Consider the following 27,132-nt stretch of genomic DNA (forward strand, 5'->3'; position numbering starts at 1 on the left):
TGTGTGTGTGTGTGTGTGTGTGTGTGTGTGTGTGTGTGTGTGTGTGTTTGCGTTTCAAGCTTACCTAGTTCTAGCAGTATCCTGGCCCATAAAACCCACCTTCCTCTATAGTATATCACCTACCTTCCCTATTCCATCAAAAAAAGAAAAAGTTAGCCAGTTGGAATGGTGAAGGTTGTTACTATATTGTATAAAGTTAAAGGCTTCACCCTTGCTGTTAACTGTATTCTATTGGTCTTCCATATAGAGTATTTTTTTTTTTTGGTGAGGGCCATTGAGGTTAAGTGACTTGCCCAGAATCACACAGCTAGTGAGTGTTGTGTGTCTGAGGCTGAATTTGAACTCAGGTCCTCCTGACTCAAGGGCTGGTGCTCTATCCACTGCACCACCTAGATACCCCTATAGAGTACTTTTTGTCAGGTGTTAGGTGAGTGTTGCCAATGTGTTATTTGTGAATCCACATGAATATATTTAAATGTGCCTTATAAGTATGTGTGAATAGATGTTTCTAGATCTTCCTTTGTCCACCCCTCTCCCAAGAGAAATTTTGATTCCTACCAGCCAGGGAATTAGTGACCATGAAGCTGGTCACTTTGCTATCCTCGCAGAATGGGCCCAGTATCCAGAGATGAGGTACTGGGGCTAGAATTATAGCTATCTACCCTCCCTCCGCATCATCAGTCTAGGGGAAATAATATTTAGATCCTAACTGTGCTCCTGATTGCTATCCCTTTAACAGGGAGGACATTTCCACCAAATGTCAGTTTCAAAGACCATTACACATTGTGAAGAACAAACAAACTTATTTTTCCAAAACAAACAAAAACCTAAAGTTAAGCAGATTATGCCATACCAGATAATACACAGTGAGTAGGCTCTCCCACTGAGAAAGAGCTAGTAAGATTCAAGTACAAGCGAGAGTCCCCCATCTCAGTCCAGGGGAAGATTCCCCAAAGTCTAATATGGAATGCTGGGAATAGGGATGTGGTCAAGGTACCTGTTCTTCTGCATGTTGCCTTCTTCCTGGGGTCCTTCTCTCCTTTCAGGAACCTCTCCTTGAAGAGATTGTGGAACTACATGGGTCCTCTGTCAAACATTTATTAAGCACCTACTATGTACCCAGAGACTACGCTAAACTCTACGAGTACAAAGAAAGGTAACATGGTCCCTGCTCTCAAGAAGCTCACAAGGAGACAATGTACAAATACCTATGTACAAACCAGCTATACACAGGATAAATTGGGAAGACGCTAGAATTGAGGGGGATCTGGAAAGGCTTCCTATAGAAGGTGGCATTTTAGTTGGGACTTAAAGACAGTTGGAAGCTGGAAGAACTAGGATCCCTGCCTAACCCCACCTCTCCAAGGGGCATGGACCATTGGGTAATCATTTTCCACCAACGAAGAGAGTCTTATGCAAATGGACTTGAGCTCTGAGTTACCTTACTAATAGTGCCATCATGGGATAACATCTCACTTGGAACTCCTGCCTTGAGTTCACTCTCCATTGTTCACCAGTTTCTCAGGAATTCTTCTTAATCATTGTCCATGGAAGCCCTCTTGACCCAGCATGCATAATCCCCATTGGAGAAATGCAAATTCAGAGAAGGTCAGAACCCTTCTATTTCTGCAACAGTTCTGGAACCCAGCATTCCAGCCCTAATCAAAGGGCACTTAGCAACTGCTCCAGTCCTTTAAGAGAAGCAGTCTGGTGTAGAGAAACACTGCTGAATCAGGGTCAGAGAGCCTGGGTTCAAATACTGACTCTGCCACTGATTACCTGTGTGTAGCTTCTGGTAGGTCATTGCCCTTCTCTGGGATGTGTCTGTTTTCCATGTTGAGAATGAAGAGGTTGGATAATACGCCCCCTAAGGCCTCTGCAACTATAGGGCTATGTTCTGACTTGGTTCTGGTACCTCTTATGCCAAGGCAGCCCCCATACTTTAGAGGGCAACCCCTTGCTAGCTCATCCCTGGCACCATGCTCAGGGCTTTGCCCATAAAAGCATGAATTGAGGAATGAGATGGGCAAGAATTAGAGCCTGCATATACAGCAATTGGTACCAATGGCCCATGTGGGGACGATTCCCTGATCTCTGGGAGATGAGTTTGGCAGATATCTCTGGCTCCCACCCTCCACTGGATGCTGTTTACTTCCCCTTAGCCGATAGCTGTTCACCCTCCGCCCATAATTGTATAGTTGTATATGTCTCATATACTTATATATTATATTATATTATATTGCATTGTATTGTATTGTATTGTATTATATTATATTATATTATTATATTATATACTTAAATCCCAAGTATACACTTAGGGATAAGGCAGGTTAAGCCAGTTGGAAGCCATTGCCTGGGGTGTAGGAGGAGCCACAGGGAATTCCTGGTTGAGCTCTAGGAAATAAGCCTGATTCAAAATGAGGGTCCCTGGAGGGTTTCTCCAGCTCTAGGATGGAGGCTAAGGGAGGCTAGGAGTGGCAGAAGTTGATCCCTCTCCATCTGTGTTCTTTGGTATCTTGGCCTCAGACCACACTCTCTTCAGACCTGCCTGGGTCCTCTTCCCAAGCCCCATACCCTCCGAGGGGTGGAGTGGTATGGTGAAAAGGACTGGCCTTTACAGGCAGAGAACTTGTTTGGTTCCCAGCTGGGCTGCTTCTGCTGTGTGTCCTCAGGCAAGCCTCTAAGCCTCTCTTGGCCTCTGATTTCTCATCTGTGACGTGGTAAAGACGGAGCTGGATGGACTTTGAGGGCCTTCCCACCTCTAAGTACATGATCCTAGGAGTCTCCTAATGGCTGTCAATTTGCTCACGTTGGGGAGACTCTGACCTCCTTTCCCAGCCAGTCACAGGGAAGCCACCTAACATCTGACATGGGGAGGGCACTTCTTGATTCCCCTGGGCATGACAAGCTTCCCAGGGTCTGTCACTTTCTCTTGCCATGTATAGCTTCCTTCACTGGCCTGTAGTTCTTTGGCATCCTTCAGCTGTTTGCTTATACACAGAGTGTTACAACTTGTTTGGCCCCCCCAGTCAGTCAATCAATAAGCATTTATTAAGCATTTGCTAATAGCTCTCCAGGCATTGTGCTAAGCACTGGAGATACAAAGGAAGATAAAGACAGTCTATGTCCTCAGGGAGCTCCAGATCTGATGGGGGAGGCAACATATAAACAGCTTTGTACAAAGGTCCACTGGTGATATATTAGAGGGAAGAAGGGTTGGCAGAGCCTTCCTGGGGAAAATGGGATCTTAGTTGAAACTTGAAGGGAGCTCGGAGGCAGAGGTGGGGAAGGAAAGCATTCTGGGCATTGGGACAGCTGGGGAAAATGCCAGCAGCTGGGGAAGAGCCAGGAAGCCTGGAAAGGTAGGAGGGAGCCAGGTTATGGAGGTGATACAGATATGGAGTTGATTGAATAGGGGAATAATACAGTCAGACAGGCACTTGAGGAAAATCATTTTGGTGGCTGAATGGAGGATGGACTGAAGTAGGGAGAGCAGACCCGTCCATGTTACCCCCCCCATAGCACCTATGGCAATAATCCAGAGGTGAGGGGATGAGGGCCCACATCAGGGTGTGGGGGGGCAACAGCAGAGGAGAGAAGCGGGTTTATTCAAGAGATGTTGTGGAGGTGAAATCACCAGGGCTTAGTAACAGCTTAGATATGGGAGGTGAAAGAGGGAGAGAGGAGTCCAGGTGACTCCTAGTTTGTGAGCTTGAGGGACTGGGAGGTTGGTGATGCCTCAACAGTAACAGGAAAGGTGTGTGGGGGGGGAAGGGTGAGGAGGAAGGTTAATGAGTTCAGTTTTGGGTATGTTGAACTTAAGGCATCCATAGGACATCCGGTTCAAGATGTGTAATGGGCAGTTGTAGAGGCAAGACCAGAGGACAACAGAGGGGTTAGGGCCAGATAAGTAAACTTGAGAATCATTGGTATAGAGGGAGAAGAGAAGAGGTCCCAGGACAGAGCCCTGTGGCACCCACCCTGCTAGCAGGCATGACCTGGATGAAGATTCAGCAAAGGAAACTGAGAAGTAGTAGCCAGATAGGAAGGAGGAAAACCAGAAGAGAGAGTGCCTTCCCAAAAACCTAGGGAGAAGAGTCTCAAGGAAGACAGGGTGATCGACAGTGTCCAAGGCTGCAGAGAGGTCAAGGAAAAGGACCGAGAAGAGGCCCCCACTTAAGTGCAGGGCTACAAATACAAGCAAAAAGAGAGACCATCTGGCCTTGGGAAGGAGAGAGAGATGGGGGGCTTTAGGGAAGGAGTGCTGAAGGCAGTGGGTGCTCTGGGCATGGCCCCCTGGAGCCTGGGAGAGGACCCCCTCCCCCACCCTCATCTAGAGCCCATCTACTCCATCTCCTCCCCCATCAGACAGTTGAGGAAACTGAAGTACAGGGACCTGCCCAAGGTCACACAAGGAGTGAGAGTCAAAAGTAGGACTGGAACTCAGAGGCTCTTCTAATTGAAGAAGGTGGGAGATGGGACTGGACAGACCACAGGGGCGCTGGCCAAGAGCTCCTGGCCGCTTTTATTCCATCTTTTGTTCAGAGCTCCATCTTTGCTCATTTTTCCCTATGCCATGTTGCCACCCTGTGGCCATCGGCTGCATCGCACCCTCATTAACTCACAATGTCCTAGTCAACAGATTCTTTCCATGGGATTGTCAGGGAGGGGAGGGCCCTGCTGGGGTGCCACGCTGAGCCCCATTGCTGTGACACATATGTCTCAGCGACCCCATCACACACAGGGCCAACAGGCCCGGGGCAGCAGAGAGCCCTGGCTCATCACTGGGCTTTGGGGAAGGGCAGTGGGGTTGGGGAATCACCATGCCCCTCTGGCACTCTGGTTCATCAGAAATTGCTCCTGGCCTTTATCTGTGCCCTCATTCTCTGCCTGTGGCCATGTGACTCTAACCCTCCAACTCTGACTTTCTCTGGAGATCTCGAGAATGAGGGTGGAATTGTCATATTCGGTCATAGTTTCAGCAGTGTGGTTTATGGACATCTCCCTTTCACCCAAACCACCTCCCTCTCTGTCTTCCTGCAGGCCCCATCACCATCACTCCTCTCATTGATGCCTCCTCTTCCTAGGCCTGGACCCTCTGAGGGAAGGGGGGGAGGGGTTGGGGGAATGGCCCCTTCCAGGTGAACTGTGGCCTTATAATCCCCCAGGAGAGAAGAAAAGAGCTGTGTTTGAGCCCTTCAGGGGACTGGGTTAGAATGTGCTTTCTTCTCCCCCTTCAGAGGCACCCTGAATTCTGTCTGGTTTTATGAGGTGATTGAGTATCTCCCCAGGTGCTGTGCAGACCATGAGGGAGAGCATATGGAACTCTAGAGTGTGGACCACAGCTGGCTCCCTTCTCAGAGAAACTAGCTCCCAGGGGTTGTGGGCCCCTCTCTATGGGACCTGGCCAAAGGTCAGGCTCTGTTTCTAAACATTCCCATCTCGTATTTAGTGTCTTTAATAAACTGACTGGAAACAAAATGTATTTGAAAAGAAAAAATGGGTATATGTATTCATCTGTGTGTGTTCATTGAGCCCAAGGGTACCTCTGAGGACAATTTACAAGGGAGACCTTGGGCCTCTAGGTTCCTGGCCACTCCCCAACCTGGCCAGAAATGTGATAGATGATTTATTCCTTCATTTGTCCCTTCAGTTGTTGTTATTTAGTTGTTTCAGTTGTATCTGACTCTCCGTGACTCCATTTGGGGTTTGCTTGGCAAAGATACTGGAGTGGTTTGCTATCTTCTTCTCCAGCTCATTTTACAGATGAGGAAACTGAGGCAAGCAGCGTTAAGTTGACTTGCTCAGGGTCACACAGCTAGTAATTGTCTGAGGTCAGATTTGAACTCAGGAAGATAGGTTTTCCTGATTATGGGCCTAGCACTCTCTATCCTCTGCTCTACTAGCTGCCCAATCTGTCTGAGCAAGCATTTCTTATCATTCCTTGAAAATTTTGCCTTAAAATTTGAGGCCAAAATGTCTGTTGTAGCCCTCTAGGTTTGAACACTATTTGGGATAGGGGGCAGGCTGTGAACCTGTGATTTCATTGGCATTGGGAGCTTTCCGTGAGGAAATTCCCTCTACCAATGCACATTGGTGCATTTCTCTTAGTGAGATAAGAGTCTTCCCTAACGGAATCTTTATCCTACTCACCATTAGCTGCTTCCCCACTATCTACAAACACATCCATCTCCCACCTTCAGAAACCCTACCCTCTATATCTTCTGCTCTTTGTAGCTAAATGCCTGGGAAAGACTGTCTATACTCGGTTCCTGACTGCCAACCCCCCCTGGCCTTTTCTCAATCTTCATCCTTTTTGACCTTTCTGTGACCACCCTCGTATCTGTCCCTGCTGCTCTCTTCTCTCCAGATCTCACGACCCCATTCTCTCCTAATTCTCCCCCTCCTTATCTGACCGCTGCTTCTCAGCTTCCTTTGCTGAATCTTCACCCAGGTTCCTCCTGCTCACGGTGTGTGTGCCCCTCAAGGCGCTGTCCTCACCACCTTTTCTCCTTTCTCTGTGCTATGATCCCATCAGTTACCAGATGTTAAATTCTCATCTCTACGAAGGTGGCTCTAATTGTCAGCTCCACCCTCTCCCCTGCCTTCCAGGCTCACATCTACAACTGCCTAATGCACGTCTCCAATTGGCTGTCTGTCCCCTTGACATTTTCAGCTCCATAAGCTCAGTTTGGGATGTGGTCTTTTCCCTGGCCCATCCCCTGGGGAGGGCACCACCCTTCTCCCAGTTTCCTGGCTCACAGCTTGGGGGTCCTCCATAATTCCTCTCTCCCCATCTAAGCTGTGGCTAAGCCCTGTCCATTTGACCTTCATAATATCTCCTTGTAGATGCTCCCTTCTCTCCTCTGACCCTGCCACCCCCTGTGGCAGGCCCTCATCACCTCCTACCTGGACCATGGCAATGCTGCTGGGGGGGTCTGCCTGCCTCCAGTCTCTCCCCACTCCAGGTCATCTCTGCACAGACGCCAAACTGATCTTTCAAAAGCTCAGGTCTGGTCCTGTCCTCACCCTATTCAGTCAACTTCAGTGCCTCCTAGGATAAAATATCAAATAATAATAATGACGACAATTATTAATATAGCACCTACTACGTGTGGACACTATGCTAAGTATTATCTCATTTGATCCTCACAACATCCCCAGGAGGTAGTTACTATTATTCTTTCCATTTTACAGATGAGGAAACTGAGGCAAACAGTGGTTAAGTGACTTGCCCAGGATCACACAGCTAGTGAATCTCAGAGGCTGGATTTGAATTCTAGTCTTCCTGATTCCAGGCTCAACAGAAGGCTCTCTTGGGCTTTTAAAGTTCTTTCTATCCTTACCCCTTCCTACCTTTCCAGACTTATTCCCATATTCTCTGATGCAGTGACAATGGCCTCCTTGCTATACATATTCTCATTTTAATTATATTTATTTTATTTATTAAGTAGGCATTCAAGAAATGCTAGTTGACTTACATTTTTTCCCAGGGCAATGAGAGGTTAAATGATTTGCCCAGGTTCCCATAGCCAGTTATGTTTTAGAGGCAGGACTCCACTCCAGCCTTCCTATATCCAGAGCCAGCTCTCTACTTGCTACATTAGATGTCTGGTTTTATATTAAAAAATAACTTTCAAAATATAATCAAAAATAATTTGTTGAAGGAATTTGACAAGAGGGGATGTCTTAGCTATGTATAGACATACCAGACAGACAGTGTAGATAGACAATCTTAGAGGAAAAGCACTAGCAGTGGGAGGGGGGAGTGAGGGAGGGGGGAAAGGCTGACCAGCCAAAGCCTCCTGCGGAGGGCATTTGTGGTTCAATTTTTTTAGTAAATGCTTCTTCAAAAAGGTGATGGAGTCACCTGGCTGATTGTTGATGGGAAGAATATGGGTAGGGGCTCAGGAAGCATAGTACCAGAAGCCCCAGCCCCTCTTGGTTGCCCTTAGAACTCTGAGGACAAGAGTTCAAGTGACCCTTGGTCATCTTGTGTGTTCTGTTTCATGGATTTAAAGACATGATTCTGAAGAGGGGCCCACAGACTTCATCAAGATGCCAAGGAGATCTGTGACTCCAAAAAGGTCAAGAATTTCTGTCTTTAAAAAAGAAAAAAGAATTCCTGTCTTAGAAGACATGACAATTAGTGCAATTTGCTTGGTGACTGACCCTCTGATTACTCTTATTAAGGGAGGCATAAAATGTTTAGAGGTTTTCTCTTCAAGGGTGTTTGTACTGAAATCCATCAAGGCAGTTTCACAGCTCAAATGGAAAAGAGAATCTCTGGAGAGGACTGCCCCTGCCTAGCCCGCCTGATGCCTCATCTGTGAATGACATCGTGCTGGTTAGGTCAAACCCTGGAGTCCTGCAGGGTCTCTGAAATGAGAGCCGTCATCCCTCTGGCTTCAGTTTTCTTATCTAGAGAATTAAAGCATTGGATGTGATGGCCCCTAAGAATCTATCTGGCTGTAAATCTCTGATCCATAACCCCTAAGGTAAATCATGTGAACATGTGATTATTATTATTGAATATTTCTCCCTCTTGAATGTTTATCTTGCCAAATATGTCAATGAGAAAGGCCAAGCCATAGTAAAGTCCCACATTTTAGGTTAACAGCTGAAGCTGGAGTTCAGTCTTTACCACCTTTCTGCAGCTATTGCTCCACTTCCAACTTTCCTGCCTCAGTTTCCCCACTGTTCCTGCTCAGGCTGGAGACTGCACAGTCCTGAATCTTTTCCTTCCTTGGGCTCCTGAGCACATTCCACCAAGCAACCACTGCATTTGGGGTGAGATCCCCCAAACTTGATGGGAGTGGGATGGGTGTGTTTGATTAAAAAGGGAATGTCAGGGAAAATGAACAAAGCCAGGCAGTCCCCTCATGTTAAAGATTTAATAGTGCAATTGTTGGTTACATTCTGGACAGTCATTCATAGCGAGTTATAAACCTTTTCCTTGTTCATTTACTTCCCTGGTAGTCATGAAAAGCTTTATTTACAATAAAGGAAAAAAAAACCCACAAACATGTTGAGTTGAGGTATAAAACCCAAAGACTGTCTGATATATAAATACAAGTCTATTTTAAATAATACTCTGTATCATGCCTTACCTGTGTTACTCAATGGGACGGTATGTTCAACATACAATCTTCCCTGGAAGAGGTCTGAGACGGAATCTACAAGGTCTAGGTATTCACAAGGAGCACGTGTTCAAGAACCCTGATGGCACATTGTGGCTGAATCGGATCTGCTCCTCCCTCACACACACATCCACGCACATGCACACAGTCTCTTCATCAAGAAGAGTTTCTGAAGTAACACTGACGATGGTAACTGAGGGGCACAATCAGCCAAGGACAAGCCTTCCTGATCACGCTCACCTACAAGTAGTCCATGACTGATCGGGACAAAAGAGGGGGATCCAAGAACACAGGGCTGGTGGAGACAGATCCCACCATGACATGGGCACCTGCAGGAAGAGCTCCTGGCCAAAAGAGCTCTTTGGAATCGTGTCCTGAGCAAGGAAACCCAAGAGATGAAAGAACAGTAAATGGCGGTGCACCAAGGAGGGCTTGACCAGAAAGGGCTCCAGCGTCTTGTGGTGCCTTGGGTTTGCACAGACTTTCTAGGGAGACATGGGGCTCCCCCCTCCTTCAGCATTTTCTGCTCTGGACATTAATACTGAGTGGACTTTAGTCATGATGAGAAGCTTTTGCCTTTTGATAGAAATCATCAGAACGTGTGGCCCTCATTATGATTTTAGCTTTGGCACTAGCATATTCTTCATCCTTATCCTAACCTCTGTTCTTTAAAAAACAAAATACTCCAATTGCTGGATTCTAATTTTCCTGCCTTAAAACCAGCTGGGAGTGAGATAGGACCTTCAGTGTGGGATCATTTACGGCGAGAGTGGATTCATTGTCATGTAGAGATGCGACCCTCAGAATGGAGCTCCTAACAGATGTGGATGAAGGGGATCTGCTCAGGCTGGAATCTCCCACACTGGCTCCCCTAAAGACAAGGGAGGAAATGGGTTCACTGGGGAAGTTTGCTGGGCTCCCCTGATGCAAGAGGGTCACTCCTCATTGGTCCCGGGAGGGGTCAGAGATGATGCAATGGAAACGTCTCGCACATTCTGGTGGCCTGCCAGCCTCACACAGCCCACTCCCCGTGTCTGCTCCGCATTCAGTCATGGATGCTCACTCATACACACATCTCTCTATGGAAACTCATTTTCCATGGCTGGAGTTGGAGAGAAACGCCTTTACCCCCACCCAAACACCCCCTCCTGTGGCAGCCGCTCTGCTTGTCCTCCAGCCCAGGGCCAGTCAGGGGCAACAGCCCAGGAGAAGGGAGTCTCTTCATCTTATCCCCTAAAAGAGTCCTGCTTCGCAGAAGCAATCTCAACATGGTACAACAGATGTTTTTCCACAGGGCCATGTGTTCCAGTCAAGATCAGCTCTTGTGATGCATCTATTGTGTGATCACTGCCCACCCAGCTTGGCTCCTGGTTTGTGGTTTGATCTGTCCTGCCTAGAGTTGGCCCGTTTATCTAGAAACAAAACCATCGGTGGTCTTGGGCCAGATGCAGAGTCTCAGCCTGTGGGTCTGTCGTCACCTGGATTTCCCATCTTTGGAATCCAAGCTTGGACGACTGAAAGAATCTCGGATCTTCACCACTTCAGCTACACACAAATGCCCAAATGCCTTCGTGTACCATTCTGGTATGTGGCCCCTAAAATGGAAGGAGAAAGTGAGTCACCAGCCAGGTGGCACAATGCTGAGGAAAGGTGACGGTACTTCAGGAGATGTCTGGATTCATTCCCAACACACAAAACATCAGGACATTTTATTATTCTCATGACTCTAAACTGACCGTGGCAGTCTAGTACACAGCAGGCGTTTAACCGGGAATCACAGAATCTGAGAGCTGGAAGGGAGCTCAGCAGTCTCTAGGCTGACCCATACAGAGAGGAATCTCCACAAAAACATCCCTGACAGCTGGTCCTCCAGACTCTGCTTGGTGCCCTCCATGGAGGGGAAGGACAGCCTCTTCCACTCGGGAACAGCTCCCATGACCTCAAGCCTAAACTTGCCTCTGACATCTCTCCTTGTTGCACCTGGTTCTGCTCTCTGGGGTCAGACAGAATGAGTGCTGTCTTCATCAAATTCCTGAAGATGGGGTCCCCTGAATCTTCTCTTCTCCAGTCTAAACACATGACATCCTTTGCAGTATTGTCCTGTTTGGTCTCCCCACCTCCACTCAATCTGTCTCTTCTCTAATCTACCCTCCATCAAAGCATCATTCCTAAATCAGGCATGGATCTAGCCACGGCTCCCCCTTTCCCTCTAGTCTCACAGAAGAGCTCTGGTGCTGAAGGCTCTACCCAGTCTGCCTTGTCAGGCACACATGACTCCTCCCTTCTGTGCCCCCTCGGGTCCAGCTGCAATGGCCTGCTCACTATTCCCCACACATGACAGTCCGTCTCCCACCTCTGCCCTTGCGGAGGCTGCCTCCTCATAGACACCTCTTAGAACCCTGAGCTTCCTTCAAAGTTCAGCTCAAGGGCGGCCACCTCCTATGTGAGCCCTTTCCTGATACCTCCCCTTCCACCCTGAAATTCCCCTGTATTCAGTTGCAAGTAAGCAAATTGATTCTGTGATATCTGCTTCTTCTGTTGGTTCATTTTCGCATCCCCAGCACCTGGCCCAGAATCTATGTGGAGAAGGTGTTTGTTTACAGATGCTTGTTGACTGACTATCTGCTGTGGTCTACTGTGTCTTCCCCAGCCTGTTCATCCTCACCAGAGCACTCCTTACTTGTCAGGGGTGCTGTCCACATCAGCCTCCCTGGGCCTTGGTTTCCTCATTCAGCATGAGGGGGTTGGCCTCATTATCTCTAAGGTCCTTTCCACCGCTAAATCTATGCATCTATGACCACTACTCTGGGCTTCAGTTTCTTCCTCTGCATAAAAAGTAAGGGGGTTTGTCTCAATGACCTCTGAGGTTCCTTCCAGGTCTAAATCTATGGTCCTGTGACTTCCTGGCCTCAGTTTCCCGCTTTGCAAAATGAGGGAGTTGGCCTTGGTTACCTCTCAGGGCCCTTCTAGCTCAATGTCTCTGACCCTATGACTTTCCTGGGCGCCAGCTTTGGTCTGGGGGGTCTACTGGGACCTCTCTTACAGCGATAATGCTTCTAGTAGTGTGGACTGTGATCAGTGAAATTAGTCCCCAGTCAGGGGAGGATGAGATCCCAGGAAGGCTTCCCATTGGTTTAGAGTAGACAGGCTTGTGAGCACTGAAATCTTGTTCCTCAGGTGCTGCTGCCCTGGGGATGTTGCTCAGGCCCTTGGAGCTACCTAGGGAAAGGGAGGTGCTCTAGGGCTGAGCAGAGAACATGGGTCTTCCACCTTCATGACCCATGACCCATCATCCCCAGTGGAAGCCAACGGGGGGAGGCACTCTGCCTTGTGTCCCCTCCTAGAATTAAACCCAGGTCTGGCCTGACCTCTGCCTCCCCCCACCCCAAGGCCTGGGATACAGGTACTTACCGCAGGTCACTCCGGCACATGTAGGTGAGCTTGGATCTCCCGGCCCCACAGGGCTCAACCAGGTATCGAGCCAAGAGCACGTTTACCCTTACCCCAATCACAGGGGCTTGGGCGTGATCCACGGAGGTGAGCAAGAGCATGCAGGCCCCCCTGGGTAAGTTGGTCCTCCAAGTTCTGTGGAGACAGAGATGTGGAACCTAAGAATGGTGATTACAACAGCTCCCATCCCTGACCCACTTTCAGGGGCTGTAAAGCACTGTAGGCATTGGGGCATTTGGGCCCCAGAGCCTCCCAGTGAGCAGAAACATGCTTTTACAAATGTGGAAACTGGGGTTTGTAGAGGTAGAGTGAGTGCTAATGGTCCTATAGGCAGGAGGGTCACAGGTGGGATTTCTGACTCCCAGCGCATTGGTCTGTGGGCAGCAGCAGCAGCAGCAGCTGCTGAGGCCATGACTCTGCCAATGATGATGGTGTGGCACCCCAGCTCCCCCCAGTCTCAAAGGATGGGCTTCACAAATCAAATGGTGCCATCCATAGTCCTGTGAGCTGTTTTCATGTGCTATGGCTTGAGGGGCTTTCATGGGCCCACACTCTCTCCTTGGTTCACCTCCCACTGGCCAAAGTCTTCTCCTTGGCTCCCCACCTGCCCTCTCCCCACACATCCAATCAGCTGCCACCCTGCGGCACTTCCTTCTCCCCCCATCTCTCCCCACTTGCCCAGACGCCAGCCTGGAGCAGGCCTCCCACCTCTCACCCAGATGATCGCTGCTGCCTCTTCCTGGGTCACTCCCTACCCCCCAGTCCTTCCTCCATTCTGCTGCCAAATGGTTTCACCCCTAAAACACTGATTTGGAGTGCTCAGTAAACTCTAGTGGTTCTCTATGGCCTAGAGAATCAAATATAAAATCTTCTGCTTGGCTCTTCAAGGCCTTATCTGACGCTCTCCCACCTTTCCAGGCTTCTTTTACCTCATTGCTCATTTACTCTGATCTGGTGACACTGGCCACCTTGCTGTTCCACGTGCAAGATACACTATTTCCCCACTAAAGCCTCTGCCCTGGCCCTGCCCATCCCGGGAATCCTCTCTCTCATCAGCGCTGGTACCCCCCTGCCGTGGCTGTGCCCATCCTGGAGATGCACTCCCTCCCCAGCGTTGGCACCTGCCTGCCCTAGCTGTGCCCATCCAGAGATGCATTGGCACCTGCCTGCCCTGGCTGTGCCCATCCTGGGGATACTCTCCCTCTCCAGCATTGGCATCTGCCTGCCTTGGCTTCCTTGGCTTCCTTCCAGTCCCACCTGCCACAAGAAGCCTTTCTTGCCCCTCTTCAAGGGGTCTCTATTTCTTTCCTATGTAGTCGGCATACGACAGAGATTAGGACTGGACCTGTGAGTTTCTTGGTATACAGAACTCCCTTCTCTGCACCTTAGAGCCTTATAGTGTTGCCTGGAGCCCTGAGAGGCTAAGTGATCACATGCAGAGGAGATGCCAGAGGCAGGACTCGAACCCAGGTCTTCCTGGCTCCCTCTCCTGCACCAAGCTGCCTTTTAGGGAATATGAGTCTATACTGTCTATATTTGTGTGGATGCTTTCTCCCCTAGTGAGTGACCTCCTTGAAGGCAAGAATTGGCTTGTTTTTGACTTTTTATCCCCAGTACCTACATAGCAGATGCTTAATCAATGTTTATTGATAAATTGGCCTTTCCTGCCCATGTCCTGAGTCTCAACTCTGCACAGGAGAAGCCACTGCTGCTGTGGCCCACCAGGGGGAGCCCTCACCTCAGCACAACGTGGTCCCTGGCAGGATGGGGCACCATACTACTCCGGACAAACTGGTAGATTTCGGTCTGGCTGTCCAGGACTTCAATCACTTTGGCATCCAAGAGGTCCGGATCCCAAATGTGCTGCTCCTTCAGAAGTCGGTTTAAGACATCCTCGGCTTTGGCAGGGACTTCGATCGTTGACTTCCACAGTCGGAGTGGGGGTCCTTCACTCACCTAAACAAAGCACAAACCCACTTGTCACTGCTGGGGACCCTCACTTTCAGCCAAGGGCAGACTCCAAAGGCAACAGAAAGGCAGGTCTGGAGGTAAGGCAGTGAGTGCATGCAGAACCTTAGATCCTCTTCCCTCATGAAGTAGACTTAGGAAGCTGATAATTCATCAGTTTTCCCACAGGAGGTAAGGAGGGAATCTGAGTTAAAGTAAAGTTTCTACCTGGTAGAAGAAGGTTTCAGTAAGGGAGTGATTAGAAATTATTGGCAGTAATTCGGTCCTGGGATAATCTCTAGCATTGGATGCAACAGAAAACTACTAAGAATTAGGGTTGCCAGCTAGTTGGTATAATGGAGTTAGAAAGATATGAAGTTCAAAAGACCTGAGTTTGAGTCCTACCTCAGCCACTAAGCAGTTGTAGTCTATTCTATTGTCCTCTCTTATCTTCAGTTTCTGTAAAATGAGGATAAGAGTGGTGCCCACCTACAAGGATGATTGTGGGAATCAAATGGGCTGATCTTTGAAGTGTATTGTAACCTTGAAAGAGCCAGACTGATGGCTGAGTCAATGACAACACCCATTGACTGAAACATACATCTTGATGATCAAACAGAATGGAGGGGGTTTCTAATGTTTTGAATCAACATCATCTTTGACTGATGATATTCATTTGAGGATCATAAGATTAGTTGAAAGGAACCTTAGATATGAACAAATCCAAAAGTCTTCTTTTATAGATGAGGAAAATAAGCCCTGGGAGTTCTTCTCTCTTGCTCATGGTTAACACAGGGAGAAAACAGCAAGCCCAGTGCAAGCCCAGTGTTTGAATCTGGGTCTTCTGCTTCTGATGTTCTGGTGCCCAGCTTAAGAATAAGATGGAGTGATAGGAAGTTATGGTTGGAGATCAAGAAGTTTGGGATTCTCGATCATGGAAGTGAAACCCTTGGAGGGATGGAGAGATCAAATGCATGGTCATTGGGGTGTATGGTCAAGGTAGAGTGGAGGAGTGGACCACAGGACAGTCTGCTGGACCAGGAGGCCTGGGAACAGCAACATGATGCCAAAGTCCCCCAGGATGAGGGCAGGAATTGGTGGTGAAGAGACTGGGAAACCAATTCTAGGATACTGAGGTCCTCCAGTCAGTCAATCAACAAGCACTGATTAAGCACTTACCATGTGAGATTAAGATACAAAGGCTCCCTGCCCTTAAGGAGCTCACATTCCATTGGGGAAAGGCAACATATGATTATCTAGGTGATACAAAATACGTATAGAGTAGACAAGTGAGAAAAAGCAGCAGCTAGCTGGAGGAACCCCCCAGCAAAGGGTGGGATCCAGTACCTGGAAGGAAGTCGAGGAAATAAGAGCCCCAGGGGGCAGAGATCTGGGCAGTCTGGGGGGATAGCCAGGCAGAAGAGAGAGTGTCATGTTCCCGGAGGCCAGCAGAGTTAGACTTTGTGTGTGTGTGTCTGTGCGTGCGTGCCCGTCTGTCCTGATGGCGGTGGAGCATGAGAAGACTGGAAGGACAGGAAGAGTCCAGGTTATTTATGAAAGACTTCAAATGCCAAACAGGATTTTATATTTGATCGTGGAGATTATTGGGAGCCCCTGGACATCGCTGGGGGTGATCAGAATACTGCAGAAATATCACTTTGGCAGCAGAGTGGAGGCTGGGCTAGAGAGAAGAGAGGAGCAGGCAAAGAATGACTTGGGGCCAGTGGACACTGCCATGAGGAAACATCTGAAAGAGGCTGATACACTTGGCTAGAAAGAATCTCAAAAGAGAGGCTGCTGATTGATGTGGATGGGGGAGTGGCAGAAGCAAGTGCTGTATTAGAGCTGGAGGAGAAGGTGGGAGTGGGAGGCATGGAAGAGGTGGGGAGCCCCTCCCAGCTGAGCACCATGGAGCCACTGGAGTACAGGGAGTACTCCGAGCCTTAGGGATCACAGGCTGCCTAGGGACTGTTTGGGCTCTTCTTTGTAGAGAGTTTAAAACAAATGCAGATCTCAAACTCTCAACCAAAGCGGAAATCATCAAAGCAACAGAGTATTGGTTAAAGAATAGAGATTAGCAAAACAGATTAGGCACACAACAGACAGAAGCAAACAAACCAAGCCTAGGAGTGTTTGCTAAACTTAAAGGCTCCAGTTAATGGGGGAAGGACTAGTTATTTGAATCAAACTGCTGGGAAAACTGGAAAGCAGTCTGGCAGAAATGTCACACAGACCTGCAGCTTCTCACCCCAGATACCAAGAGAGACTCCGGGGATCCATGATTTAGACATAAAAGGTGACATCCCAAACAAGGAAGGAAAAGCAAAGAAGACAGGGAAGATTCCATGACCAAATAATAGACAACTTTGAATATGTAAAATTTAAAAGATTTGTTTGTGCAGAACTTAATGGAGTTAAAATTAGAAGGGAAATAGGTACCTGAGGAGAGAAACCATTGTAATACGTTTCTTTGATCAAGACCTCACATCCAAGATACAAGGAATTGCTTCAAATTTATAAGACAAAGAGCCATTCTACAACAGATAAATGATCAAAGGATACAAATATGTAGTTTTCAAATTCCATCCAAGCTATTAACAACCTTACCCCCCAAAATGCTCTAATTAGAGAACTACAAATGAAAGGAACCGTCAGGTTCCAACTTGCACCTGCACCCATCAATGGTCATTTCTCTTTGGTCAATTTTTGGCGGGACTGTTGGGAGAGGGGGAAATAGACCCATACATGCATTGCAGGTGGAACTGTGACTCATTCCAGTCGTTTAATAAAGGCATTTCAAACTATGTACCCTAAGTTTCTAAATTGTGCATACTCTTTGGTTCTGCTATATCGCTACTAGGTCTAGACTCCAAAGAGATCAAAGAAAGAGGGAAAGGACCCATAGGCACAAAAATATTTATAGCAGTTCTTTCCAAGTAGCCCCAAACTGGAAACTAAGGAGTGTACCTATTGGGGAATGGCTAAATAAATTATGGTATAGAGATGCAATAGATTATTATGGCACCATAACATGACAAAGTGAGGTCAGAGGACACCAGGCAGACTTATGAATTGCTGGAGTGGGAAGGATGCAGAGCCAAGAGAACACTGTATACAATGAGCTGGGAGCTTTCCTCTCTGGATCATTTCAAGCTTATCCTGTTCACAGTTTGTTTGTACATAGTTGTTTGCCAGCTGCCTCCACCATTAGACTGTGAGCTCTGCCAGGGCAGGGACTGTGCCTTTCTGCCTTTCTACATATTCCTAGCACTTGGCCCAATGCCTGACACATAGGAGATGCTTAATAAATGTTTACTGATTGACTGCCCGATATTATAAAGAAAAAACAATTTGAGGGGCAGCTAGGTGGCGCAGTGGATAGAGCACTGGCCCTGGATTCAGGAGGACCTGAGTTCAAATCCGGCCTCAGACACATAACACTTATTAGCTGTGTGACTCTGGGCAAGTCACTTAACCCCATTGCCTATCCTAAAAAAAAAAAAGAAAAGAAAAATGATTTGGAAAGATTTTAGAATTCTGATCCATGTAATAATGTGGTTATCATAAGGCCAGAAGACTCAAGATGAATTGCCCCCTCCACCTCCTTTCAGAGAAGGGATAGACTCACGGGTCAGGAGACAAACATTTTTAGATCTGATGGTGGGGGAATCTGTTTTTCTGGACTAGGCATATTTGTCATATGGATTTAAAAAAATTATTGACTGGAGAAGCAGCAGTTGGAGAGAGACCAAGTTGTGGGGTTCCCATCCCCCAATGCATTTGGGGCTCTGCTGATACTCACCCTGTGGCTGAGCCCTCAAGGGCCAACCCCACTGCCAGAAGAAGAAGGTGTGAGCATAGGATGGTGTCAAAGCTGGATGCTTAAGGTCACTGACAAACTGAAAATAGGGGACGAGCTCCCCCATTTCCCAGAACACTAAAATCTACAGGACCAAGAGCTGGAAGGGACCTTGGAGGTCATTTCATTCAGCTCTGTCCTTCCATTCACCCCATTTCACAGATGAGGAAATCACTTTTTTTTTTTTTGCTAGGCAGTGGGGTTAAGTGACTTGCCCAGGGTCACTCAGCTAGTAAATGTCAAGTGTCTGAAATCACATTTGAACTCAGGTCCTCCCAAGTCGAGCTGGTGCTCTATCCACTGCGCCACCTAGTGGCCCCAGAGGAAATGACATGTTTAACTTAGCTGGGATTTGAGCCTGGATCCTCTGACCCCAGGCTAAAACCTCACCCATGGAGGACAGCTCAGTCAACATCTTGGCTCCATCTCATGTGATCTGAGACAAGCTCTTCCCTCCTCCAGGCCTGAACTTACCCACCTGTGAAATGGACTGACAACCCTCAGCTCATCACGTGAAGGTAGGAGCCCCAGCCCCTGACGCCTGGGGTTCTGGATGCCCACCACCCCAGCCCCTGACCCTCTGCTGCTGGGCATCCCAGGGGTGTCCAGGGGGAGCCAGCACAAATTACCTTCTTGTATGCCAGCTCGGCCTGCTCTGAGGTCGGGTGACTGACCCAGCCTTTGAATTTGTCCTTGACCTCTTTAAACAGGCTGTCCACGCAGTCCTGGAGGAAGTGCCGATAGTCGGCATCCTGGCCACTCAGGCGACCCAAGGCCTCCAGGCTTAGCGGCCGCAGCTCTTGCTCTGAGTACGAGTTCCGACAGCGGCTCATTTCCTCTGGAACCTAGGAGGAAGGATTCCCAACCCCGAGCTTAGCCCCTGCCTGACATGGGGACCATTCCTTGGCTTCTCACATCTGCATCAGCTGGAGGCCCCAGACCATGGGGGAAAGCACCCTGGCCTGGACTTGGGACACAGATCCCTAAGCCTCAGCTTTCTCATCTGTAGAATGGGCCTAGGAGCACCAGATGAGACTCTTGTGAGGAGACAATAACTGATGTTCCAGGAAAGGGCCTGGACAGTCACAGAGGGGAGGCCACCATCTGGGCCATCTGCAGCCTCTCTAGGAGGCCAGTGTCCAGCACCCAGGGCTGCGGGTGTTGATGGAGTCCCCTGAGCTGGGGAGAGACAGAAACAAAGGCTGGCACAGCCTAGAGGCAAGAGGGTAACCCAGATCTGCCTCTTCACCTCCCAAGCCCTCAGATAGGCAGAGCCACCCTGCATTGACTGAGGGAGTTTCCTTGACTAAAGCTGCACAGTCTGGTCCCCACCCCAACCCATCCTTGTGCTCTCAGGGGCAGGGGGACTGGGCACAAATCCTGCTCCCCTCCTTGCCAACACCCCCCTGCCCCCACTCATCAATCCCTGTAGGGCATGATGCATTTCTCAGCTGACCCCCTGGGGGGAGTCTGGGCCAGCAGAAGGAATTCTCCTTCCAGTGAAACTAAGGTGGGCTGACCCCACCCTTGGGTCATACCTCCCCTCCCCTGGGACGCCCGGGCCCACCTGGAAGAGCTTGTGGCATTCCGCAATCATGTGTGCCAGGCCTTGCGTCGCTGCCAGGTTTTCATTGAGATCCTTCTGGTCAGGTTTGCCCAGACTCTGCTTTCTCTGCATCACCCTGGGTCAAATGAAGGAAAGGGGGGAGGGGGTGAGAGGGAGATTTGCAGAGGGGGCCCGGGGAGCTGGATTCGGCCTGGAATGTGGGGCAGGAGCTGGGGGGGTGGGTGCCCCATTGCACAGAAACCTGAGCAATTCTGCAGGTTTGGAGAGGATGGTGAAGATGGTGAAGATGGCGGTCATCACTTAACCAGCATTTACAGATACCTGAAGGTTTGCAAAGAGCTTTACAAATATTTTCTATCATCACAACAACCCTGGCAAGTAGGGGCTATAATTATCCCTATCTTACAGTTAAGGAAAGCAACACAGGCAGGGGGGAAGTGACTTGATCTGGGCCATACAGCTAGGAAGTGTCTGAAGCTGGATTTGAACTCAAATCTTCCTGACTGCTGGTATCCACTCTGTGCACTATGGCGCCCCCTAGCGGCCTTTCAGTGAGAGCCAGAGAGAGATAAATAGTTCCGGTGTTTCTGTGCTGAGAGACAGAGGTAGAGACAGAGACACAGAGAGTGAGAGAGAGAGAGAGCCCAATTTCATCCCCAAGGGCTTCTAGCAAAATGGAATTAAGCCATTACAAAAGAGGAAGTGGCCTGTGCGTCATCTGTGGGTCTGCCATGTTGGATGTGGGTTCCTTTGGCCTCATATAATGGGGGAGGAAGAGAGGAGGCGTTCCCCTCCCCAGCCCTCTGTTCCTTCCCCAATAAACAAACAGTGCCCGTTCCTGTCGGCCTGGCTGCCCGTCTGGCATGCCCCACAGCTGCGGCCGCCAAAGCCCTTATCTCATCTCTTCCTTGGCCTCCTCTGGGAGGGCCTTCCCTTCCCCCATGCTGAAATGTACCAGGGACCTTCCTGGAACCCAGGAGATGAGCTTGTCCTGCCTCCTGGGCTGCTCCCCTGCCACCCCCCGCAACGCCCACAGGGCCTGAACTTGGGGTCCAGCATTTCCAGGAATCGTCTTCTAGACCCGTCATCTCATTTTACAGATGAAGAATCTGAAACAGCCCAGAAGGAGAAGGCCACTGGCTCAAAGACCCGAGGAGTTCGTGCTCCAGCCAAGGCAGAGCCCAGGACTCCTGAGAGCTTCCCTTTTCTTAAAGAATCTGTTCTTGTTATTTATCTCTTTTGCCTCCACAGCCCGTTCACCTCTAGTTCCCACACCCCTGCCTTCCCTGCCTTAATGAACCATTACTTGTCACAAAGAATAAAAAGGGGGAAAACCAGCATTTCAGCAAAACTCACCAACCCACTGACCGTATCTGGGTATGAATGTATTCAATATTGCCTACCCAGAGTCCCCCACCTTTATCATGCAGGGAGAAACAGTGCAGGGAAGCCCTGGGTTAGAGGCCTGCTTCTGAAAGTACTGGCTGGGTGACCCTGCAAATCCCTTAACCTCTCAGTGCCCTTGGGCATCTCTCCAAGTCTAGACGGTACCTAGCTGCTTTGGCAGGGTTAGCGCCCTGTTGACATTCAAATGATGGGTCCACTGCCCCTTGGGATGGCTGGGACCAGGCTGGGTCGCTAGAGTGTTTAGGAGGTTTTCTAGTTTAGGAGCGTTTAGTGTTTCAGTGTTCAGACATTTTGTTTGCTTTCCTGGTTCTGATAACTCTACACAGCACTTCTTCACATGAGGCTTCCCAGGCATCCCCAGGTGCTTCTCATTAGCTGTTTCTTAGATCACAGTGATCAGTCTTCCAGCAATCAGGCACCAAAATGGATTTTGCCATTTTCCCAATGGATGGGTCAGCCTTGTTTCCAGTTTCTTTCGGCTACAAAAAACACTGCTATGAATATTTTGTTGTAGAAGAACTGTTCTTTTGTCTTTGGTCTCCTTGGGGCCTGCAACTTGAAGTCAAAGGGTATGGGTGTTTTAGTCACTTTCTTAGCATAAGGCCAGAGGAACAGGGAGCTTGGCTTCCCTTAACGAATCGAAGTCCCCTGGCCCAGGTAAACTTGGGTCCTGAGAGAGCTGGTAGGTCTGACTGATGAATCAGTGACATCTGAAAGATCTTGGAAACTGGGAGAAGAAGCATAGATCTCTGTTTTCTTCCCCTTTTTTGAAAATTGCCCCTCTCAAAATGATGGGCCACTGAGTTTCACTTCAACTCCTGGGAAAATTCTACAATGGACACTTGGACAGATGGCAGGTGGAGATTTAGAAAGGGAAGCAGCGACTCCAAAGAGCCAGGCCAGCTTGATCAAGCACAGTTCACGCCAGACTAACCTTATCTTTCTTTTCTGACAGGGTTAGTAAACAAGAGAGATGAATGGAATGCTGCAAAGCATCTCAGACTGTTCTTTTGGAGAAGACGGGGAGGTTTGACCTACATGATAATGCAATTAAATGAATTCAGAACTGCTTAGATGGCAGCACTCAGAGTGGCCATGAATGGTTCAATAGGAAAATGGCCTTCGGAGTCTTCAGTGGAATGTCCCAAGGCTCTGGGTTGTTTAATTTTTTCATCGGTGACTGTGATGACATGTTCATGAAATCCAAAGATGACACCAATCAGGGAGGGGAAAGAAGGAAGGAAACAAGCATTTATTAAGCACCTACTATGTGCCAGGCTCTGTGTTACCTCATTTGATCCTCACAACAATCTTGGGAGGTTGGTGCTATTGTTATCCTCATTTTACAGTGAAGGAAACTGAGACAAACTGAAGTGAAGTGACAGGTCCAGCCTCACACAGCCAGTAGTATCTAAGGCTGGATTTGAACTCAGGTCTTCCTGACTCTTGGCCCAATACTCAATCCACTGTGCCTCGTGGCCACCTCTGATAACAATGGAATATAGTTAGGGTCCAAAAAGATCTTGATAGTCTAAAGTAGTGGTTCTCAAGTGTCACTGACCCCTTTACACTCTAAAAATTATCGAAGACCCTCCCCAGAGAGCTTCTGTTCACACGAGTTATAGCTATTCATTTTTGCTATATTAGAAAAGATCTTCATATTATCATACAAGTGCTTTGAGCTCCTGGACCCCCAAAAGCATCTCTGGTGGCTGGACTCTCCCCGCCATATTTTGTGAGCTACTGGCCTAGATCAATGAGCTGAATCTCATAAGAGGAACTTATGAAGGGACAAATGCTAAGTGTTCCGCATGGGTTCAAACAATCAATTTCTCAAGGGAAAGAGAACAATCTGTCTGAGAAGTCCTAGGGGAGCTAGGTGCGTGCACGCTCAGTGAGTCAGCGGGGCGATGTGGAGGTGAAACGCGAAGTAATGACATGACTCCAGAGGGCCAGTGAGGGTGCCCCCACACCCTGAGAGAGGTGCAGAACCTCGGGGTGCAGAAGGAGACAAGTGCTTTGGGATGGGCCAGTGTGAGGGTCTGACTCCTTGGACGATTCACAGTGGATCCCAGAGTTTTCTTTTTCTCTTCTTTCCTTTGTTTTCCAATTCAGGGAGTGGGGAGAGTTAAAGGAAGAGGGAATAAGGCTTGGTGTGATTTCTGGATGGCATCAAGAGGCGTGGCTTCCAGGAATAAAGACTCTGATGCTGACGTCATTGGGAAGAAGGACTGGATGGCTTTGTTTGGCCTCCAAGAGCAGACTGGGGAACAATGTTGGGAAGCGGCTCCAGGCTGGACGTTAGGAACAAGTCACTTCCTCACTGGGAGCTGTCCCAGAGGAGGATGGGATGCCTGAGGTGGGGAGCACCTCCTTGTCCCCTCGGTCCTTCAGCTAAGGCTGGATGACCGATGTGACTGGAGCCTTCCTCCGGGGGAGGGGGCTGCTGAGGCCCCTCTCCGCTGTCAATTCTGTGATTAAGAAACCATCAAGACTTAGACAGCGTGAGCCGGAGTGAGATCAGCAGAGCAAACCCATGGAACCAGCTATGTAGAGAGAGGTCGCAGATTGCCAGCTGAGCGACCCTAATGTTTAACTCCTGGTATCTGTTCTTCTTTCCTTATTTTGTACATCTGGTCTTTTGTGTTTGGATGGTTAAGGCAAGCCTGGCAATCGCTGTCATCTGTCATTTCAGATGCCTGAGTCCTTGCCTTCCATCCACAAAGATGACAAGCCATCTGTAACCCTAATCTGTGGTCTTTGAGCATTGCTATGAATGAAAACGGGGAGTGAGGGTCCAGGAGTCAGGAAGCCCTGGGTTCAAATCCTGCCTCAGTAAGTAGTGCAGTCTTAGCTGGGTGCCCTGGGCAAGGCCTTTAACTTCACCAGCTTTCAGATTCCTCACTATAAAATGAGAAGGTTGAATCCAGTGGTGCCTGAGGCCCTTTCCTGCAAAGTCTTATTATGAAAATTCATCCAATGCAATCACAGGTTAGTGACCTAAACTTAACAAGGCCTCAACCCTGGCCCCCTCCCCTCACAGCTCAGCTCCCTGTCCATTCTGGGAGGGCCTTCGAGCACTACCTTGGGGATGTTGCCTCCATGCTGAGACCCGCTGGGGGGGGGCGGACTGTCCATACCACACCAACCCATGACTGAACCCTGCAAGGCATGCACTCTACCCAAGAGTGGAGACATCTGGACAGCCCGAGTAACCAAAGTGTGCTGCAGGTGTGTGTGTGTGTGTGTGTGTGTGTGTGTGCACGCACGAGCGTGCGGCAAGGGGATGGGGAAGGGGAAGGGCGGGCCACGCCACATACCTGGGAGAAGAATTTTCCCTTTTAAGGGTGTTGAGGTGGAAGAGGGAAGGCGCTAAGCACACAGCGAGGTTGGTGGGCGTCATCTGGTTTTCCTTCACGGCAGCGGTGACCTCGCTCAGGAAACAGAGCAGAGTCTGAAGTACCTCCCTGTTCTCGTCCGGGAGGAGCATGATGGCTGCCTGGATGGCCTGGAGACGCTGGTCCTTGGGCACATCTGTGCAACAGCAACATTTAGCCCTCATCAGTCCCAAACAAGCATCAACTCTCCCCAGGCTGAGGCAGCACAAGAAAAGCCATGGATTGTCACAAAACCCAGAAAATGAGACCGAGCAGCCAGGCCATCTCCTGCCTTATCAGGAGGCCAGGAAGGCCCAACCTAAAGCCCCCCACCTTCCTCTTCTTTATCCCTTTGGCCCTGTGAAAGAGCCTGCCATTCCCGGGTGGGCAGCAGTCCTCCCTGGCCATGCCCACCCCCAGCCGGACCTCTGAGACCAGAGGCCCGTGACCACAGCTCCCCCGCTGCCTGCCCCCGGGGCTCAGGGCTGCCCACTCACACTGGTATATCTGCAGGAAGGTCTCCGAAAGCTTGTTTGTCATCAGTGGCTCAGGAAGGTCTCGGAAGTACTGCTTCAGCATGTCAGCCACGTCGTACGCAGACTGCCCATCATAGCTCACGTGCGCCGTGGAGCTCTCGTTCATCTGGCGCAAGGCCTGGATCCTGGACTTGACGCCAGACTTTCTGAAGAGCCCCACCTGTTCCCAGGCAGCATGGCCGAGGAGGGAAGCCAGGGAGGCGGTGTGAGGACGCGTTCACCTTGAGGCCCTCCCCCCCACTCCCCATGACGGGGCACCCACCTGATCCAAACACTGGCCGTGCAGGTAGCCCATGGCCTGCTGGATGCTCTGGGGAAGTGGCTGCCCCGTCCGCTGCACATTGACGGAGAGCGGGACCCCAAAGACACTCCGGTCCTTGTAGTCTGGGACCTTGAGCCTTTTCATGAACTTGGGCACTGCCCTGGGTTGGGAGCACAAGAGGAAGATGAGCGTACCATGCACAGGGCCAAAGTCTCTCTGGCAACATAGGGGGAGCAGAGGTACGGGATGGGGGATAGGGAGGGGGACCGGGACTCAGTCTCATGTCCTAGAGCCCGGGCACGGCCCAGCTTTATCACTCAGCAGCTGGGGCCCTGGGCCACTCGCTTGCCCTCGGACCCTCAGTTTGTCCACCTCTACAGTGGAGATAAAACGCATAGGGACTGTGTATGTTGCATAGGGTGTTTGTGAAGAAAGCGCTTTGAAAACCATGGTGTGTGTAGACATGTAGGTTATCATTAATGTCTGGCCTTGATCACGTCTCTTCCCTGTAGGTGGGCCTCAGTTTCCTCCTCTGTAAAATGATGTGGGACTAGACGAATTCTAAGGTCCCTCCTAGCTTAATTCTATGACCCTCAGCTCTGACTCTACCATCAACATCATCATCACAGTAACAGTGATAATAATAACAGCTGTCACTGACATGGGACTTCAGGGCTTGTAAGGCGCCTTTCACGTATCATCTCTCTTCATATGGTTTTGGACGGGGCCAAAATGGGAGTCTGCTCTGCCAGACGCTGCAGCACCACTGAAGGAATGATTTATTCATCTTTAAGTTTACACAACATGTATGGGGTGGGGGGGAGAGGTCAGAAGAGATTAATGTTTTAAAAATGCTTATTAGCTGAAAAAAAATGATTGAACATCTTTAAAACTACTGACTACATCTTTGGATTTTCCCCACACTCCTGTGAGGCAGCAGAATGGGAAAGGCTCCAGGCTGACTGACCCCAGAGTCCTCTCACTCATGGCCCAAGAATGAGAAAGGGGGTCATGCGTTTGGTGTCCGCCTTGGGCTGCCTAGACCTCTGAACTGGGGACTATTGAGGAATCGGTGTGATCCATTCAAGATCATCAAATAGATATGCAAGCCTACCCCTGACCCTGTGGGAAAGCGAGTGAGAAACGAGGGAGAATACCTCCCCCCAACACGCTTGAACACTTTCCTGATCCCATAATTCAATGAGACACATTAAAATTGGGTTATGAATGGGGGTGGGGGGAAGGATGTCTTTTTCCTTTAAATGAAAGAATTCAAAAATACGCCATTCTTTGGAGTTCCAGGATACCCTATGTTGACCCCATTAAAGTACCAATAAGCTTCCATGACCTGCCCAGGCCATCCCAATTCTCAGGGCTGGCTGTGGGGCATGAGAGGTGGGTTTCCATAGAGTGTGGCCTCTAGCATTACTGATCCACCGCACACAATGACCGCTTTGTAAGGGGAGTGAGGCAGCCTGGCGTCAGTGGTGGAATGCAGGAGGCAGGGGATGGTCTCCAGTGAGAATCTCAGGCACACAGGGAGAGGCTGACCAGGACTTATTTATTTCAGTCATTTGGAACAAACGC

At 49.3% G+C, this 27,132-nt stretch overlaps 1 protein-coding gene across 3 annotated transcripts in view; it reads right to left on the bottom strand.

Annotated features, from left to right (window-relative positions):
- Positions 1-8,880: 8,880 nt before the first annotated feature.
- The window catches only part of DLC1 (DLC1 Rho GTPase activating protein), a 213,464-nt gene continuing 195,212 nt past the window's right edge, over positions 8,881-27,132 (bottom strand). For all 3 annotated transcript variants that reach the window (XM_027853682.1, XM_027853683.1, XM_027853684.1), the window contains 8 exons: positions 25,546-25,705; positions 25,245-25,443; positions 24,691-24,904; positions 19,964-20,078; positions 19,026-19,241; positions 14,329-14,546; positions 12,552-12,725; positions 8,881-10,735 (listed from right to left, as the gene is read on the bottom strand). In XM_027853682.1, the coding sequence (XP_027709483.1) occupies positions 10,615-10,735; positions 12,552-12,725; positions 14,329-14,546; positions 19,026-19,241; positions 19,964-20,078; positions 24,691-24,904; positions 25,245-25,443; positions 25,546-25,705 (1,417 nt within the window). In that variant the 3' untranslated portion in view covers positions 8,881-10,614. The remainder of the gene's footprint in view (positions 10,736-12,551; positions 12,726-14,328; positions 14,547-19,025; positions 19,242-19,963; positions 20,079-24,690; positions 24,905-25,244; positions 25,444-25,545; positions 25,706-27,132) is intronic.

Source organism: Vombatus ursinus, unplaced genomic scaffold, assembly GCF_900497805.2.
Source record: "Vombatus ursinus unplaced genomic scaffold, bare-nosed wombat genome assembly UNPS02010193.1, whole genome shotgun sequence".
Taxonomy (NCBI): Eukaryota; Metazoa; Chordata; class Mammalia; order Diprotodontia; family Vombatidae; genus Vombatus; species Vombatus ursinus.